The sequence below is a fragment of the Drosophila subobscura genome, chromosome O (assembly GCF_008121235.1).
Source record: "Drosophila subobscura isolate 14011-0131.10 chromosome O, UCBerk_Dsub_1.0, whole genome shotgun sequence".
Lineage (NCBI taxonomy): Eukaryota > Metazoa > Arthropoda > Insecta > Diptera > Drosophilidae > Drosophila > Drosophila subobscura.
This window is the reverse complement of record NC_048533.1, coordinates 6,181,341-6,200,199: the sequence shown is the minus strand read 5'-3', so window position 1 is coordinate 6,200,199 and position 18,859 is coordinate 6,181,341. Positions and strand designations below refer to the sequence as shown.

Sequence of the window (18,859 nt, the reverse complement as noted above, 5' to 3'; positions counted from 1 at the left end):
CCCCCAAGTATCGTGGAATAGACTACGGAAAAAGTACAATTTTAGCCGGGTAATGAAGTTGTGTTATGTTTATGACTTGTATCCCTTTCCATTAGCCTCGAAACCAACGCGAATTACAGCAATTTTCCTACCATGGACTTTCTCTCATTCACAAAAGGCATAAATAATATAAATCTAAAAACAAATTTTTAACGACCCAATTTTCGCTCAACTAAATGTAAACAGAATGGGTGTGGGTGGGGCTGGAGCAGGCCAAAGCACCTGTGCCCTAAAGGGGGAGTCCATTTGCTAGTTTACAGGTCAATGACCCTCGTACCCGTTTCATGCCTACTGTTGTCCAGCCTCTCGGTGGATGCAATGCGTGGAACGTGTGAGTATTACCATTTAATAGCATTAACTTGAAAATATGTAAAAACAAACCCAACTGAATAATGGAACAGAGGGAAATTTCTGGTTTGTTGGAGGAATATTGCATCGCTAGAGCGTAGGGCAGCGAAGAGCGTAATGTAGTGACAATACATTAAGAACATCATCAAAAATTTGTGTTTATGGGGATATAAACATAACTAAAAAATATTAACTTATAGTAGAAGATCTGAGGTATTTTTTGTGTGTGTTTTCCGACTCTACGTCGGCATTTTGTGCTTTAGAAATCTTTTTATCGAAAAACATTTCACTAGGATTATTCGGCCTATCAAACAAAAAACAAAAACATTTCCGCATAAAATAATACCGATTTGTATCTATATTTTCCAGCTATTAGTATTATATTTCCCTTTTCGAACAATTCAATTCCCTATAAAAGCTCATTCAAAAGTCGCTTTGATCTCTTACGTGCCAATGTTTTCCGTGTTTCCGTGGACTATCAAACATGGCCGAACGGGGAAAATTTCATAAATATACGCCATCAGAGAGGGCACGATGTAACGATCCAGGGAAGCGAAACCAATGAAAAGTCCCCCCACCACCACCACGAATCCACACACACAGAAATGTGCAATGGGGCGTTGTGTATAGCATAAATATTTAGTCAGGCGATGCATTAAAATGTATGCACACAAAAAATAAGGTACAAAATGCGACCAACTATCCAACAATTTTTGCATATTGAATGGTAGAATCCTTAAAGACAACTCTTCCGCTCGACCAAACTCTCCCCAATAGTCAATTTAATGGGAGGAGGGGAAGCGCACTCTTCCACTTCCCAATCGATTGGCTTATCCATTTGCATTGAAAAGCATATTCAAATGTCACATTAAAAATGGTTGCTGGCTGCATCATTGCATTAATTAAAGCGTACGATCGATCCATCGTGGAATGTGGGTTCTGGGGATTATAACATTTTTCCTGACATCAAAAATAATAACAATTGGCAGTCGGTTTAATACTTATGGGAGCAACTATAACAATTCATCGATTGAAAAAACGAGGGGGAAAACCTTCAAACCGCAACAGAAGTCAATGAAAATTAATTGTTATTTTAATGATTCCTTTCTTTTTTTTCCCACGTTTAATTGCAAAAAATTCATGGAGCTTAGGTTCTTTTTTTAATGCCAACAACTACTTGGATTTGGTTTTAATTTTAACTGAAAAATTTAACCAAAAATGCAGGTTGCAGGTATCACAGAAAGAAAATGTGCATTGTTGGAAAAGTAGGCGATAATCCCCTCATTTTCCTGCATAAATAATTTATTATATAGAATTATCGCATCAGATGCATCAGGCAAACAATTTTCATTGTTTGCTACGAAAATAACCACACCAAAATTACCTAAAAAAAGGGAGAGAGAGAGATAGAGAGAGTATGAAACCCATATAATTGAATATATTAAATTAACATTAAGCAAACAGTACAAAATAAATATTGCCACAGAGAAATCTAATACAACAATTGTGAAATCAAGCGTCAAGTCAAACGGGAAAAACTGAAAGATGGGAAAGGAAACTCCACACATAATTAAATCGCAAACAATGCGGTGTAGGAAATGCATTGTAAAAAATATTTATCAAACATTTAAAGGCTTACTAATCTTTGAAAAACTTTTGCCTTTTTTATTTAAATATTTGCATTTTGCATCTATACGCTTGTACGATGCAATTGATTAAGGTTCAATAAAGAAACCATTTAAAAAAATTTACGTTTTGGAAATATTTCTTCAAAGAAAACGTTTTTTCTATTAAGTTACCATTATATCCATATTTTATATAATTTTCTTTCATAACTTTAATTGAAAAATTCGCCTTTAAGAGTATGCAAACATACTTGGGAGTTTGTTTCACGCCGTCCCCTTTATTGATTCTTTTGTTCGCAGTTGAGTTCCACTCCAGGAGCCAAAAACATTTCTTGTTCACACAATTTGCAAAGTAATTTTTCTTGCAAATTTCTTACGCAATTTTCCCCATTTAAAGTTGCCACAAACATGAAGAGAGAAAAGTCAATTTGCAAAGCTGTAAAATGTTCCCTTTTGTTTGGACGTTATTTGTCACGAGACGTGTGAAACGCATAAGTTGCAGATTTAAATTCGAATTCAATGTCCGACCCAAACCGAAAAAAGAATCTTGCCAAATCCTTTTGTAGCTAATGGCAGCAGCTGGCTGTCCCTTCAGTGAGAGAGAGAGAGTTTCAAAGTGCAGGACACTCCAATGTGGCCATGGTTGTGGCCTTGGTCCTAAGACTCTTAGTGCTCTATGGCTTTTCCTTGCGGCTTTTCTTCACATGGAGTGCGACATTCCTTGCTTGACTTTTATCTACATTTTCACTGAGTGTATAATTCTCATCTTTATTTCAAAGCCTTGTAGTTTCACACTCTCTCAAGATCTCTAAGGGTTCCCGCCTTAGTATCATTAATGGCATTTCATATTATTTATTAACCTTATTATCAAAAGGCAAAACGGAAAAGTCTCTGCAGACAGACAGTCCTTAGGGTATCTTTTCTCCTGCAAAAATGAGCAAAAGCAAATAGAGAGGGTGCACGAAACTGTTTGATTTTTCAATTAATTTGCAATGAGATTTGTCTGGCTGTCTCAAGTCTCCATTGCATGCTTCGGTGCTTCGTTTGTCGGCATCGAGTTTTACGCTTAAAAAGATTTAAATTTTCAGATTTTTGTTTCATTAGGAAAACAAAAGGGATATCAATGTGGGAGGAATGTTAGCTTGTTTTATGAGAAATCGTCTCTAGAGGGGCTTTCTACTGTTTTGTTCCCAGTAAATCTTCATTCTCCGGGGTATTCTCGCTTCCATCATTATGTGTGTTTTCTTTCTTGAAAATATTTATGAAAGAAGTTACCTTGGCGGTTGTCAGTCTCCTGGCTGCGGGATGGATGGAAGGCTTCTTCTGACAGCGGGATACATTGGGAGGCTCCTCGATGGATGGGTGGCTTGGGTTTGCTTACAGTTGGCTTCCCCGCTGCCCCTCTAGCTCTCTGCCTCTGCCATTAATTACCAAACTCATCCGAAAGTAATTCTATGGGAAAATTAGTTTAAGCGGCGGCTCTGAGTCGCATCGCGTCGGTGATTCAGAGCTGTCAGAGTGTGGATTGCCATGATGCCACGCTGCCACTTGGCCCGTGTCCCGTGCTACTTCCTCTGCTGCTTCTGCAATTATTATGCAATTACAAGGGGGGACGAAGACAGGAGGCATAACTACATAAAACTGTTACCTAAGCAACCTGCTGCATAAAGTTATGCCCCACTCGTGGCGGCAGGAAGGCAATTTAGCGGTAGAACAGTCTCTCGGTCTCTCCATCTCTTTTTTTGCGTCCTTTGTGTTTTTTATGCCTTGTCGGTGTAAGAATTATGCTCTTCATAAAGGGTATTATGACTTTTTAGGGCAGGCAGATTAAGCGTTTTAGAACCTTAAAAGTGTACTTGTGTCTGGGGTTCAAAAAGTCTTTCAGCTTCTAAAATAAGGAGCTACGTTTGCATCGAAAAAATGTTCAGTTGAAATCGTTTAAAAAAAAAAGGTGTTGGTAAAAACCGATTCAGTTTTTCTTTAAGTACAGCCATGATTATTAGTTAATTTATTTCTACAATTTGCATGGGTGAAAATATTTGTCTAAGGGTAGCCAAAGACTCGTTCGTTTCAAAGTGCTCGGCTTTGCATTCCAGTTTTCTTTTTGCACTCAGTCGCTCGCTCGCTCGCTATCTGCCTTCTTTGTTCCTCTGCCGACTGCTGCATGAAGGGAAAAGCTCATAAAACTTTTTCAATTTCACTTTAATTTCGCCGCCATTTTGCTCTCCACTCTGCGCTCTCTTTCTCAATCTCCTCAACGCTTTATCTAGCAACAAAACCATTTGTCGAATGCATAGGCCTCTCTTTCCCTCTTCATTTTGTTGTTGTTGGGATATTCAATTATGTGCATTACCTTTTGCCATATATAAATTATATCTGAACGAAAAAGAGAACACCAAGGTTGAATGAATTTCTGTCGCGCCTTCTTCTCCCTCTAATGACAATCAAATTAGCGGAGCATTTTTCCATTGGCGCCAAAAACTTTTTCCATTAAACGTACAACATTTTTTCAAACCATTTTTACACTCAAGTTTTGCTTCAAATAAATTGATTGGCCCCCGAAGTTATGCCGGCTGCGTTTTTCCGGCTGTTTTATTGTCGGAGTAATTTCCACCCTACACAACTTGAACTGCAGTTTGAGGTTCACAGATAAAGTTTTGGGACTGTGTCCAGACTGCCGCTCTCCCCAATAAGTATCTGCTCGAATAGGGTCCTTCGTTTTGGGCGGTCATGCCCTTAATCAAAATGTTTGGCCTCTAATTGAAGTTTCTTGTTATTCGATTTAATTTCGTGTTTATAATCTTGCACCAAACATGCGATTAAGTTTTCGAGAGAGGATTTCAAAAGGGTGTTTGTTTGGGGGTGTCTTCTATATCTAATCTTGCCCGTGGAGCAAACAGTGCGTTTCAAATGTGTAGATACGAGTATAGAATCTAGCCCAAACATAAACATAACAGACAGAACTCAAAAATTACCCGAGTAGAGTTGCTGAATGACGTGTGATAGCTAGATTGCCTTAACATTATTCTGAATGGAATTAATGGATTTATTGGTTAAAACTTCAATTTTTCTAGGGGATTCGACTACGACTACGAATTCAAAAAATTACTTGTAAAATTAGTTTAAATCATTGCCAATTGTTTTAATTCTTATATTTATACCCATGAAACGCACTGTATTCAATCCACTTTCGACTCTAGTTCATGTAAACACACATAATGCATTTTGGTTAGCAATGACGGTGGTCATTAAGTAATTAGAGGCTTAATAAGCGCGGAAACCCAAGGCAGACATTTTGCCCATTCAACCGAGGAGTGCTGCCTGCATGAGGCGCGAGCCTAAAGGACCATCTATAATTCCTATGGCCCCGTCCTGCCATCTGGCTATCATTTATAATATTTCAACCTTCAACCAATTTGATGGGATGGAAACACACCTTTCAGAAGCAGATATCTCTCTCTCTTACTCTCTATTCTCGTTTGATTATTAAGTGTACAAGTCAAAGGAGTGTAGGGGAAGTATAAAGGGGTGTAAATGGGGGTTCGGGGGTAGGTGATATGCTCCAAGAGAAGAAGGTGAATCGTTGGGCGAACGTCAACGCATCATAAACATGAATAATTGCGATGCTTAACGGGCGTTGAAAGCTCTGGAGACTTTCGACGTGAGGGAGAGAGAAGAGGGGGGCCCGTCCTCTGTGGAACTTCTGTCTTTACTGTGCATACCCAGGTTTTTAGGGAGTATGACGATATTTAGGCAGATGCTTGTCATGCCTATTAAGGGGATATATTGTGCACTATATTTCCAGCTCTATGCCAAGGGTATAAACCGAGAGGCATTGCTTCAGTACCCTGTACCCATATTTGGTACATTTCGTGCAATACTTATTAAGAATTTCTTTATCGTTTAGACACTGGGTATCCCATGCTTCGAGCCTTTCTACGGGTCTCATGTGCGTTCGTGCGCAAGTTCGAAGTTTTCCCACAACCCGTGGGAAGGGGGGGCCGCACTGGGACGTACTATGCTAGTTGGAGGTTGCGGGGTTATACATGAAAAGTAGCTTAACATTAGACAGGACGACATACGACACTTGTCGGGCAGTTCGGTGCCGTGGCTTTCCTTGCAGCAGAAGCAGCAGAGAAGCAGCAGCAGGCATCATTGACAGCCAACGAGTGTGACCCACAGAGGGACAGGGAGTAGCAGGGTAAAAGGACAGATAAAGAGAGAGAGATATATGGATAGATAGAGAGTGCTGACCTACTCTTCAGATTTCCCCCTCCTCTGCAATCGTGTGCTACTGCTACTTCTGCTGCATCGGATGTAAGCTCCTTCAGCGCTCTAGTCCCCTGCCCTCTGCTGCCTCTTCATTGCCGTTGCATTTGTGATTCGATTTGATTTGGCTGAATGGATAGATTATGGTCTTCTATACACACACACAAACACACACAGATTCCCCCTATATCTATATCGTATGGGAAATCTAGGTTAGTTGGAGATTGTAGCATATGAGTGCTGCTCATGGTTGTTCCTGCTGCTGCTGCTGATGGCATTGGACAAAAAATATTTGTGCAATATTATCTATACCCATACCTCCCACTTTTCATTCTCCCTTCCCCTGATTTTGCCCCCCGTGGGAATGAATGGTATCATTTTTTCCACTAATGGAATGTATTTCGAGTGCGAAATCTTTCTCTTGACTAATTAGGGGGGAATTTATGCACTCGACATTGGAATGGAGATCCTGGATTAAGTTTTAACCAGAGGTAAATACAGTTTTTCCCAAAGTTTGAATGCAGAGTTGATAAACTTTTGAAGAGCACACTAGATATCTGGTCGAAACCACATTAAAAAATCTAACCAAAAAAATTAAATAATTATTTAAACTAGCAGCTAAGCCACAAAAAGATTGAGAACACGAAAAGAGATCACAAAACTACCGGTGGAATTGGAAAACGCTAAAACAATTCAAACAACTATTTGTGGGCAACAAAATGTAAGTTAAGTCATTTAGAAAAATTGCAAAAAGCCGTAATGCTGTGTTATCTTTTCATCGATTTCATTTCCACGTTCCTATTAAAGTTTTTCACCAAAAAAAAAGAGCAAGAAACAAGAAGAAAAGACGGAACTTTTTATTCACAAAATTTTTCCACCAATTCCGAAACACAGTTTTTGTGTGTGTGTTTTCAGTTCTTTTCGGGAACTCAATTTTGTTTGGGATTAGCGCTTGATGTTGCCAATAAAAGTGTGCAGAAAACTTTTCCACTTTATGAAGCTTTTCCTTGCACAGATTTTTTGTTTGTTGGTCAAATGGAAGATCAGGAAAAAGAGAAATTGCAAGCTTATTTTTGGAAGTAAAAAACTGTTCGGAAAATGTTTTTCAAGTTTTAAGGACTTTAAAATGCAATTACAACAGTTTTCCCTTTTAGTTTTACTGGGAATGTAGGAAAATACATTTATTAGTACTAAAGCAATTTTCAACAGATTTTCCCAACATAAATTATCAACCTGCCAGAGAGCCTAGACGCGGAAAAAGAGAGAAAAGTGTCTCTCTCTTTTTGGCACCCTTTAATCCCATGACTCGTGACCTTTTTGGCAGCATTAAGAGTGATAATTTTCACTCAAGAGACGAGAGAGATATAGCCCGAGAGGCACTTGGAAGGAAGACTTTTATTATTTAATTTTGCTCAGAAAACTTTTGGACTAATAAATTAAACACAGCAGGGGGCCGCCACACCAGTCGCGCCCACTCTTCAGGCACATATGCAAACACGAAGAGGGGAAATGGGGACTAAGTGCCAAGTTTCCATTCATTCCTGCATTGTTTTTTGTGAGTTTCTCAATTGGATTTTCGTCATTGCTAATAAAAATCAAATGAATCTAAAGCCAAAAATAAACGCGGAGAGAGAGCACGGATTTCCAAAGTGAAACTATAGTTTGTGAAATGTTTTGATTCAATTATTGCGCTAAGCAGCAGCTTCAGCATATTGAGAAGGATATTGCAGGATGCAGGAACAGACATTTATTCGTTTATATTTCGTTTGAAATGAAGCTGTAAGTCCTTGCGATATACAGAGAATGAACGAAGGACTCGTTGTGTATATGGGGGAAGCAAATTTGCATAATAAATCTATTTTCAATGGATTTTCTTTCGTACTTTAAAGCAGAGCAGCAGCTTGAAGATGTGTCTGTGACACTCTCAATTTCCATTCCCTATCCTACGAAGTATCTGTGCCTGTGTGTTCAAAAGCATATGTGGATCCATTCATCGCCTTAACTACCGCTTAAAGTGGAAGTTCCAGCTACTATATTGAATTTCGTGTTTGCTTAGAATATGTGAGGGGGTTTTTGAGTGCAATTGTAGACGTGCTTAAAGTGGAATATCTGTATCCATGATGGGACTTGGAAATAAAGGAAAAATGCTTTCAATGTTCATACAAACAAGGGGAATGTTGCAAAATTACCAAGGAAATTACTTCACTATCATTCCTCCCAAGAAAACACAATTATAGAATCCACTCCTTTTAAATAATTTTATAATTTTTTTGCAACTTTATTATTTACTTAAATTTCAGTTTTCATCTTAAATTTCTGCCACTCTTTACATCTGCTTTTATTTTCTGTTGTTTTGTGTTTTGTTGTTACTGATTTTTTACTATTTCTCTTTCATTTCAGTTTGTGGAATTTTCATATGCTTTAAACACTATAGAATCCCGTTAGAATCTCACACTTTTCTAACGCCATAAATTTTCATGAATTTTCCAGTTTTAATTATATCGTTATGCAGCACACTATACGCATGTATATTAATTTAATTTTATATAGTTTTTATTTTACTATTTATGCTAGAGGTTTACATCATTAAAATTATATAATATATGTATATATATATATATATATGTATGTATACATATATATATACATATATATTTTAATAGATGCATGTTTTTATATTTTCAATTGTTTTTCCATTCCTGGGGGGTTTTATTTCCCTCGGACTGCTTTTTATATATATTTTACAAGTGTTTTTTATTAAATTGTTTGCAATTCTCGCACTCTTTTCATTTTAATGATCTCTCGTTTCGCCTCGTTTTAAATATAATTTCAATTTTAATTACAATTTTCGGGGCAATTGTTGAAATTAAGAACAACTGAACAGAAAAAAGAACTGTGGCGTGGTGGAAATTATATATGTATGTATTTTTGCTAGGGGTTTTTCCAACTGCTTATTTCAATTGCCATGCCGCTTTATTCCTAATGGAATTTTTAACTATTTTTCCACACAGAAATTTCTAGAGGGACAGAGAGAGGTTTTATGCATGGTTTTTCTGTTTACGAGTATATATCGTACCGTATTTAATGTTAATGGCTATATAAATATTTATTTAGTTAAATAACAAAGTAGCCTGCATGCTTAATATTAACAGTTTTTAATTTACTTATTTTTCCTCCTCTCTGACCAAAAGTTTAGTTTTCCAGTTTTTAGTTTTTCCCATTAAAGATTTGTTTACACAAAGCCAGAGCCAGGGCCAGGGCCATTGCCACACCTGTACATGATTTGATTTCTTGTTCTGTTTCTGTGTATTTTCCTTTTTTTTTTTCGAAATTTCTTGTGTAGTATATTTTGTCTATAGTTTTTTTTTGTTTTTGTTTTGTTTTATTATTTACACACAATACTCGTACTCGTACACAATTTATAATTCAGTCTTTGGAAGAATAACATTCAAGATTCTTTTTTCTTTTTTGGTTTACAATTTTCTTAAGTTTTTCTTATGCTGTTTCGCTTTGTCTACTGAATATTATTATTTTTTTTTTTACTCTAAAAACAGAACGGATTGTGGGGGAAGCTTTCTCCGTAAAATTAAGATGTAAGTGTTTTCATTGGTCCTAATCGGTTTTGAAGATGCAGACAGTACGTTTCAGGGCTAAAAGTTGAAGAAAATTATGAAAAATGCATCGAAAAAGTGGGCGAGGTTTTTTAATAATTTAATAGCTGTCAAAATTGTGTTTGAAATTGTAGCAGAAAAAGTGATGAAAATATGTAGAAATAATGAGAAATCGAAATAGTGTCGAAAGGGATAGAAAAATAATAAGAAAAAGTGTTCGAAATGTTAGGCGGATAGTGATAAAAATATTTGTAGAATTCGTTGTCGAAAATTATAAAAAAATTGAATGGAAAGTTCGTGTCGAAATATAAGAGACAATACTAGTTCTGAAAAGCCCTGCATATATTCCAACAAAAGTAAAAAAAATACATTAGAATACAGAAACTTTACCTCAAACCATAAATCTCTATGATTTATTGCAAAAACTGAATATTTTACCAACTTGTGGGTGTTTTTCGTTTGATAATGAGTCCTAACAACAATCTCTACTCTTTAGTTATAACTAAGTATATACAATATATATACGATCTATATATATTTATATATATGTAATCATAAAATCAACTAGCAACAAAGTTATAGCTTGGTCAGCGAGGATTAGCATTGGATTTTAAATCCTGTTACATCAGGATAGAGCATTCATACACTTACGCGCTATATAGAGAGAAATTCAACCATTCACCCGGGGGATATTGACACAGACACTCACCGACAGCTGAAAAATGTAGGGAAAACGGAATGGAAGGACATGGGCTGGGTTGTAGGGCATATAGGCTATGGAGTATAGGATGGACTGTGCGCTTAGAGATCACATTTAAAACGCACGGTCAATTAATGTCACACACGGAGCTCATCCATTAGTGGATGTTGCTGCTGCTGCTGCTGCTGTTGCTGTTGCTGTTGGTGGTGCTGCTGTTGCTGTTGCTGTTGCTGCTGTTGTGTGGGGGCTGCCACAATCACAGGCACTGTGGGCGGGGTTGGCACCACCAATCCACCGGCTGTGGTTAGAACAGTGGTCATGCTTTGATTATGATGATTCTGCAAATGTTGCTGATGTGTTACCACGTGTTGTTGCTGCTGTTGCTGATGCGGCTGCTGCTGCTGCTGCTGATGCGACTGATGCTGCTGCTGGGAGGGGGAGTGCTGCTGTGCCTGCGCCTGTGTCTGCTTCATGCAACTCTTTTTGGTCAGAGTCCCGCACTGATTGCCCAGCACTTGCAGGGCATGTGTTGGGGGGACGACACCACCACCGCCACCCCCTGGATCCTGCATCGTTTTCATGTGCTTCGGAGGCGGTGGTGCGCGATGTGGAATATCCGCGAATTCCGGCGGTGGAAGCTGATGATGCTGCATGGCATGATGATGGGATAGGATCGTGCCAGGGTCGCTCTTTGCATGGATTGTCAGGGTCTCCAGATCTCCACAGATGCTGTTTGGGATTTGGCCATTTTCCTGCCGCTTTAACTTCGTCTGCGGCCGTGGCTCACTCAAACGCGTCTTATCGCGCTGATAGTAAACACCAGCAAAGATTAAGACATTGAGAATCAGCAGGGAACATCCGATGGCAATGGTGACACTCAGTGCCGTGGAGTATGCCGCAAAGCCATCGTTATCCTGCGAGGCACTGGCCGCTCCACCGGCCGCATGATCCGGATCCATCATGTCATCGGGATAGATTTTATTCCCGCCATAGCGTGTGCCATTCCGCTGTAGAGAGGAGGAGGGGGAGCTGAGATTCAGCAGGGAAAACACTTGATTTGTAAAAATCGTAAAATTTCCCATTGCCGCTGCATTCGCTGCCCTCGAGGTGTAGGGGGGATTCAGCGGTTTTACAGAGGCATCATTCGGTATATTGTTATCCTCCTCATCGTCGTCGTTCAGCTGATGATGGGCTGCTGGGACATTATCGCCCCCTGGCTTGTGCAGATCCGGTATGAGATTCAACCAAAACGATAGACGATGTGCCCGATAATGGTTCTTGAGCTTTGGTTTGGTGTCTGGAAAGGAGAGAATATGAAAAGAAGAGGAGATTTTAATGGAGAATCGATAGGTATCGAAGCATGTTTTAATTTTTCAAATAGTTATCGAAAGAGTTTTGTGTATATGGAGATATCGAAATATATATCGAAATTCCAATCGAGCTCCAAGCTTTCATGCAAATAGTTGTTCAAAAATGTATTTAAATAATAACCAAACGATTTTTCGAAATTGTGAAAATACTTTTCGTTTTAATTATCCAATTTGTTTCTTAAATTCCAAGGTAATAATTCAATACTTACCAAAATTCAAGTACTTCTTGTGTACACTCTCATACGCGGTCCATTCGATGGTCTTGTAGCGACTCCTCTCCTGTCGACTGCTGTGCTCCGTTTCCATTTGTTCGTTTGGATTGCTGCATACAGAGAAAGAGAGAGTGGCAGCGGGTGAGTGGATGGATGATTAAACGTGAATTCAGTTGCATATGAAGCAGCACCATTGCCTGGTTAGATGACCACAGCAGAGCACTGCCACTGCCCATGGCGTGGGAGTGGGCCGTTTAACATTTCCTAGCCATTTACTACTTACCCAGTGCGCACAAAGTTGGCCCAGTAAAACATGACCACCTCCGATAGACTGATTTCGGTTTTCGTGTAGTTGCGCGTGAAATGATTGAAACCACCAACGAGCGGTGCACCAAAGATGTATGGCAGGTCCTCGCCATGGATGCAGCCCTGACGCTGCAAAACGTACAGAGAGAAAGGCAGAGTGAATTTAGTAGCCACTTGACCCTGATGCATGCAACATCTCTTTGCAGCTTAATGAATTGATTTTTGGTAATCAATTTTCAATCTACTCGCTAAGTGTAACTCCTGAGTAATTAGTAGTTCACGTTTTATCAGCATAAATATAGGAGACTCTCGATGATATGGGACATGGGGAGTCATACCTTAAACCCTCATTCCCTGCTTCTTCAACTCACCTGTGGATAATCCCCAAAGCGCGTCTGGTAGTCGAAAACATATAGATACGAGTTTCGATGATCCGCCGAATGCAAATCAACAGTTTGTGCCGCCGGGGCCACAACTTGAGCATCGCTTAATGCTTCCAGTGTTTCATCGCTGCATAAAGAACGAGCACAGGGGGGTTAAAATAATACAGGCATGAAAATCAAATAACAATTTTTCCAACCCTCAGACCAATGCAATTTTCCGGCTATTTTCCTCACATTACCTTCGCAATGGCTTTGCCTCTCTGCCATCGAGAGTTTTATGCTCAAGTGTGCATCTAACAAGCCACTTTGGTTACCTGTTTAACCTTTAAAAGGGGTGGAGCATTCCCTACCTAGGACTAAGCCTATTTTCGGGACTGATTTGATGCATTTCTCTTTTTATTTGGGAGGCCCTGTCTGGCCAAATCTTTGTGTTTGTGTTTTTTAACAGAATTTCAAATGCGAAAAGCGCAAAAATTTGAATAAAAACCATTTGCATGGATGTCTCCCGACTGAAAATAAAAACCAGCGCCTTATGTCAGCTGCACATTTTAGGTATACAAAAAAAAAACAATTTCCTGACGGTGACAGGGCTTTCATTTCCCCAGAAAAAATGTTTATTAAATGTTGCTACAATTATTGTGGAAATTTCCAATTTAAAAGTACTGCCACGACACCTTTTCTTTGACGAAAAGAAGCGGCATGCACCTGTATTCAATGCCCAAAAGGCGGACACGGAAGTCTTGGGCCACGTTCCACAGATGAAGCATGAAACGTTGCAACTTCACGCACGTCTGCACACATTTCCGTAGCAGACCTCTACCCAGAGGAATATTAAGGAAATCAATTGATTTGTTTGCCCAAAAATATTGAAATGTAATTCCGCATAAATTATGCAAACACAAATAAATTGTAAACCAAATCGAATGGTTGAAAGTCGCAAAACATAAATATCGATTGGAAACGGAATGAAACGGCAAAGGAAAATCCATTTCCATTTCGCTTTTATGCAGCATATGCAAGAGAATGCAGGCATTTTCCAGAAAAGCGGCAGCATTATTTATGAAGATTGACAGTCGGGGTGGGGCTCCGATTTGCATTTCATTTGCCATAAGATTGAAATCAAGATTCATACAAAGCCGCTTTAATTGAAAACCTCACGCGCTACGTCGCTCCATCGCTTGATGTGCGTGTGGGGGAGTAAGACATGCCATTGCGCATTTAATTAAGAAGAAAATATTTATTTGGCATCCACTCTCGACTCCACTCCTTCTACCTCTTTTCGGTGGAGAATCACTGCCTGGTGTAACAGGGGAGCATAGGGGCACATACAAACGCAATTACTCACCGGATATTAATTGGATGCTGGACGGGCCTCTCCCAATCCGTATACTCGTTGACAATCGTTGCGAATATCTCGTTCAAATGAAATGTGTACGTGTTCCTCACGTAGGCCTTTAAAATTCTCGACCTTCGATCCGCCTCGATGCCATATTGCACATCTCCCGAATTGAAGCTGAAAAAGGCCTCGGCACGTGTCACACCGGCCATCAGGTCGTATCTGTGTGCGATGGCAGAAAATGAGTAAAGTGTGAATAAGGATGAAGAATATTCAGCAGCACGAAGCATAAGTAAGGAAGTAAAAGTGTGTGAAGGGAGAGGAACGCCCTTTCTGCCGGTAAACCCTTTTTCGTACTTGGTACTCGAAAGAATTTCTGCTACTTGTTAAGCGTTGTAATCTGGATGAGTGTTCCACGCTCTAAACTCTCAATATTCTTGAACTCTTGTTTTTATACCCGGTACTCGAAGAGTAAATAGGGTATATTGTATTTGTGCACAAAGTGGATGTACATATGTACATATGTAACGCACAGAAGGAAACGTTTCCGATCCCATAAAGTACATATATACATATATTCTTGATCAGCATCAATAGCCGAGTCGAATGTCTGTCTGTCTGTCTGTCCGTCCGTCCGTCCGTCTTGTTGAGCGCCTGGATCTGAGACCATAAAAGCTAGGGCCACTAAATGTTGCATCCAGCCTTCTGTAAGTATGCTCACACTGTTACAAGTGTGTTTCAATTATGAGCCCCGCCTCCTTCCGCCCTCGCAAAAGGGCGAAAACTTCCCAAAGCTACAATTTTGAAGATAAAAGAAAACTGAAAACTAAAAACTAAAACCATTCCGTAGGGAATGACCATATCTATCAGATCACCAATTGGGATCCGATTGGACCATTATTATAGCCAGAATGATTAATTTGCAGTAGCTAAACCCAGCAGCGCATCTTCTTCATCACCCCCCTTTTTACTGACAATTCCATAGACCGATAATCAAAGTGCTAGACACAATAAATGTACATCCGATTTGCAAGTAGGAGAGCGAGTTATAATCCACCAACACCAAGAATCCAATTGTCTTTCCTATACACTCATACAAGGAAAGAAGAACGAGAAAGCTCAGTCTTGTGTTGTTTTTACAGTTACTTTGCTATCTCACTCTCAAACGAAAGCCAGAACCAAAAAAAAGAATCGGCGCATTATGATGGAATCTGGATAATAAATATTAAATTTATTTTCCTTTACAATTTCAGAACTTTTCTAAGCATTTTCCGATCTAGGTCAAGTGAAGGAAATCTTTTCCGTGACGATTTATTTAATTTTGATTCAAGCCAACACTCCAGCGCGCATCTTTTTCTTCTCTCCCCTTTTTACTGACAATTAGTCAAAAGCAAAGAGAGTTTCGGCTTGCACCAAATTCCAGAGACGGAAGGTCAAACTGCTCTATACAATAAATGTGCATTCGATTTACAAGTAGGAGAACGAGTCAAAAGCCACCAACAACAAGAATCCAATTGTCTTTCCTATTCACTCACACAAAAAAAGAAGAACGAGAGAGCCCAGTCTTGTGTTGTTTTTACAGTTACTTTGCTATCTCACTCTCAAACGAAAGCCAGAACCAAAAAAAAGAAACGGCGCATTATGATGGAATCTGGATAATAAATATTAAATTTATTTTCCTTTACAATTTCAGAACTTTTCTAAGCATTTTCCGATCTAGGTCAAGTGAAGGAAATCTTTTCCGTGACGATTTATTTAATTTTGATTCAAGCCAGCACTCCAGCGCGGATCTTTTTCTTCTCTCCCCTTTTTACTGACAATTACACAGTCAAATGCAAAGAGAGTTCCAAAAATATGAAATCACCCTACACTAATTTAGTGGGCTTGTGCCAAATTCCAGAGACGGAAGGTCAAACTGCTCCACACAATAAATGTGCATTCGATTTGCAAGTAGGAGAGCGAGTCAAAAGCCACCAACACCAAGAACCCAAGTGTATCTCCTATTCACTCATACAAGGCAAAAAGAACGACAGCTCAGTCTCGCAATCTTTCGCCGTTACTTTGCTCTCTCGCTCTCAATGTTTTCTTATTCTTTCTCCTCTTCACTTCCTCATTAGCTAAATGTAAAGAGAGCGCAAATCGCATGCAAAAACGTAGATTCACCCTACACTGATCTGGTCTGGTCGGCTAGCTCAAAATCCCAGAGAGCAGTAGGCCCAAGTGCACGCCACAATATATGTGCATATGTGATTTGTGAGTAGGGGAGCGCGGCCCAAGCCACCAACACCTACGCAGTTTACTTCTTTTGCAGCTTCCTCCTCCCCACTCAGTAGTTAAAAATTTGTCAGCGCGTTCGGTCCGGTACGGATTCGGTCCGCGAAAAATCGAAAAAATCGAAAAAAATCGGGAAAATACGGGAAAATTCGGGAAACTAAACGGGAAAAAGTATCGTGCAGTATGTGCAGTGTACAACAACAAGTGTGTGTTAGTGAAATCAATAAAAAATCAAGATCATTTGCGGAGGAGCACAGCAGCGAGGCTAGAAGCAGATCGTCGATGGAAATATGCGGCAATATGTGAAAGTGAAGTGTGTGTTAGTGAAGTGAAATAAAATGTGGTGCAATGGTTGAACATTTTGTGGACAAAAAATGCGAGATCATATGCGAAATATACGACAATATGTGAAAGTGAAGTGTGTGTTAGTGAAGTGCAGTGAAATATGGTGAAATGGTTGAACATTTTGTGGACAAAAAATGCGAGATCAATTGTGAAATATGTGAAAGTGAAGTAGTGTGTGTTAGTGAAATATGGTGAAATGGTTGAGCATTTAATGGGCAAAAAATGCGAGATCAATTGCGGAGGAGCACAACAAGGCTAAAAGCAGATCGGCGTTGGAAATATGCGGCAATATGTGAAAGTGAAGTGTTAAATGTGTTTTTTTTTTTTTGAAAAACATATGTATGTACATACATACGTACATAGAGCTAAAATGTTCTAAATTTGCACCAAGGGCTTGCAATGTGTGTGTGTGAAAATGTGCCAGAAAAGGCGCGAAGTTGTCCCCTCCCTTTACCCAGCAATCATATAAAAGTGCAAGAAAAAAGAAGAGGCGCAAAAAGCAAAGAGCGAGTGTCTGCGCTCTTATTTCAAGTGTCTACTAATAGGGTGAGGCAACGCAATTCGTGCCAGTCTGACTCTCTCTCGTTGAGTGTGTGCGTACGAACTTCCGTCCCAATGCCTCACCTTAAATTAATGTGCCCAATATCTGTGCTCTTATTAGAATCTCTCGCTCGATCCCGTTTCATTTATTTCGTTTCGTTCGTTTCGTCGTATCGTCGCGCGGGTTACGTATGCATGTGTGTAAAGAGGACAACTAGTGCTTCACGGCACATGCGAAAATAAGAAGCGCAATGAGAAAAAGAAGAATGTAAAAGGCAAGTGAAAATTTATGATTTATGTTTGCTTTACAGTTTATACTTTGTTTTCGCAAATGCTCGTATATTTTTCTCAGTGACGATCATTTTTTTCCTTTACTTATTTTTGTTTTGTTTATTGCCGTACTCTATGGCTTTACACTCTCGAAATTAACCAAAAACAATTCTCCTTACACTTGCACCTCTCGATAAGTGAGTGTGGGTGCATGCAAAGGCAGTTTTTCTCTCCTTGCATAATTTGTATACCCGGTACTCGAAGAGTAAATAGGGTATTTTGTATTTGTGCACAAAGTGGATATACATATGTAACGAAGGACACTTTTCCGATCCCATAAAGTATATATATTCTTGATCAGCATCAATAGCCGCGTCGATTGAACCATGTCTGTCTGTCCGTCCGTCCGTATTGTTGAGCGCCTTGATCTCAGAGACCATAAAAGCTAGAGCCACTAAATGTTGCATCCAGCCTTCTGTATGCTCACACTGTTATAAGTGTATTTCAAAAATGAGCCCCGCCTCCTTAACAAAAAACGCCATTCCGTAGGGAATGACCATATCTATCAGATCACCAAAATGGGATCCGATTGGATCATTATTATAGCCACAATGGAGAAATTAATTTGCTGTAGCTAAACCCACCCGTCCAGTAGCTTATATTTGTTTTTTGCACATTCTCTCATTCACACTCTGCTTCGCACAGTTCGCGGCCGCTGCCTCTGCCTCTGCCTTCAGTCTGCAGTGTGTGGCTCACGTGTTGGCGTGAGTAGTGTTGTTAATGTAGATGACAGATGAAGAAAAAATGTATATTTGACAAAAAACCGCTAAGGTACAGATGTAGTACTGAGTACCGGGCATAAAAGTTGTGACGCTCACACGACCCTTCTCGTTTAATATATATTTTACACATATGTATCTCTCGTCATCGCTGCACTCACAACAATTTCTCTTTCTCTGGCTCCCGAATGCACTTTTATACTGTTTGACTCCTGACCCTCCCTGGTCTTAGTAACCGCACACGTGGAGTAACTGCATCTTTCTGTCTCTCTCTCAGGAAAGTATCTTTTGGGGTCATACGGATGCGTTTTCCCTTTATATATTTTAAATGTATATTTTCTTCTTTTACATTTTTGTGGCTTATTTGCTTGGGAGATGCAGCAGCGGAAAGTTGCAAAGGAAATTTGGTAAATTTTGTATTTGCTCTTTGTGTACCATGTGTTTAATGGAAT

The 18,859-nt window shown here is 39.5% G+C and overlaps 1 protein-coding gene across 1 annotated transcript in view; it reads right to left on the bottom strand.

Moving 5' to 3' along the window:
* Positions 1-8,951: 8,951 nt before the first annotated feature.
* The window catches only part of LOC117896147 (neuroligin-4, Y-linked), a 37,907-nt gene continuing 27,999 nt past the window's right edge, over positions 8,952-18,859 (bottom strand). The window contains exons 7-11 of the mRNA XM_034804222.1: positions 14,209-14,421; positions 12,852-12,990; positions 12,458-12,609; positions 12,172-12,284; positions 8,952-11,889 (exon numbers count right to left, since the gene is read on the bottom strand). Of these exons, the coding sequence (XP_034660113.1) occupies positions 10,730-11,889; positions 12,172-12,284; positions 12,458-12,609; positions 12,852-12,990; positions 14,209-14,421 (1,777 nt within the window). The 3' untranslated portion in view covers positions 8,952-10,729. The remainder of the gene's footprint in view (positions 11,890-12,171; positions 12,285-12,457; positions 12,610-12,851; positions 12,991-14,208; positions 14,422-18,859) is intronic.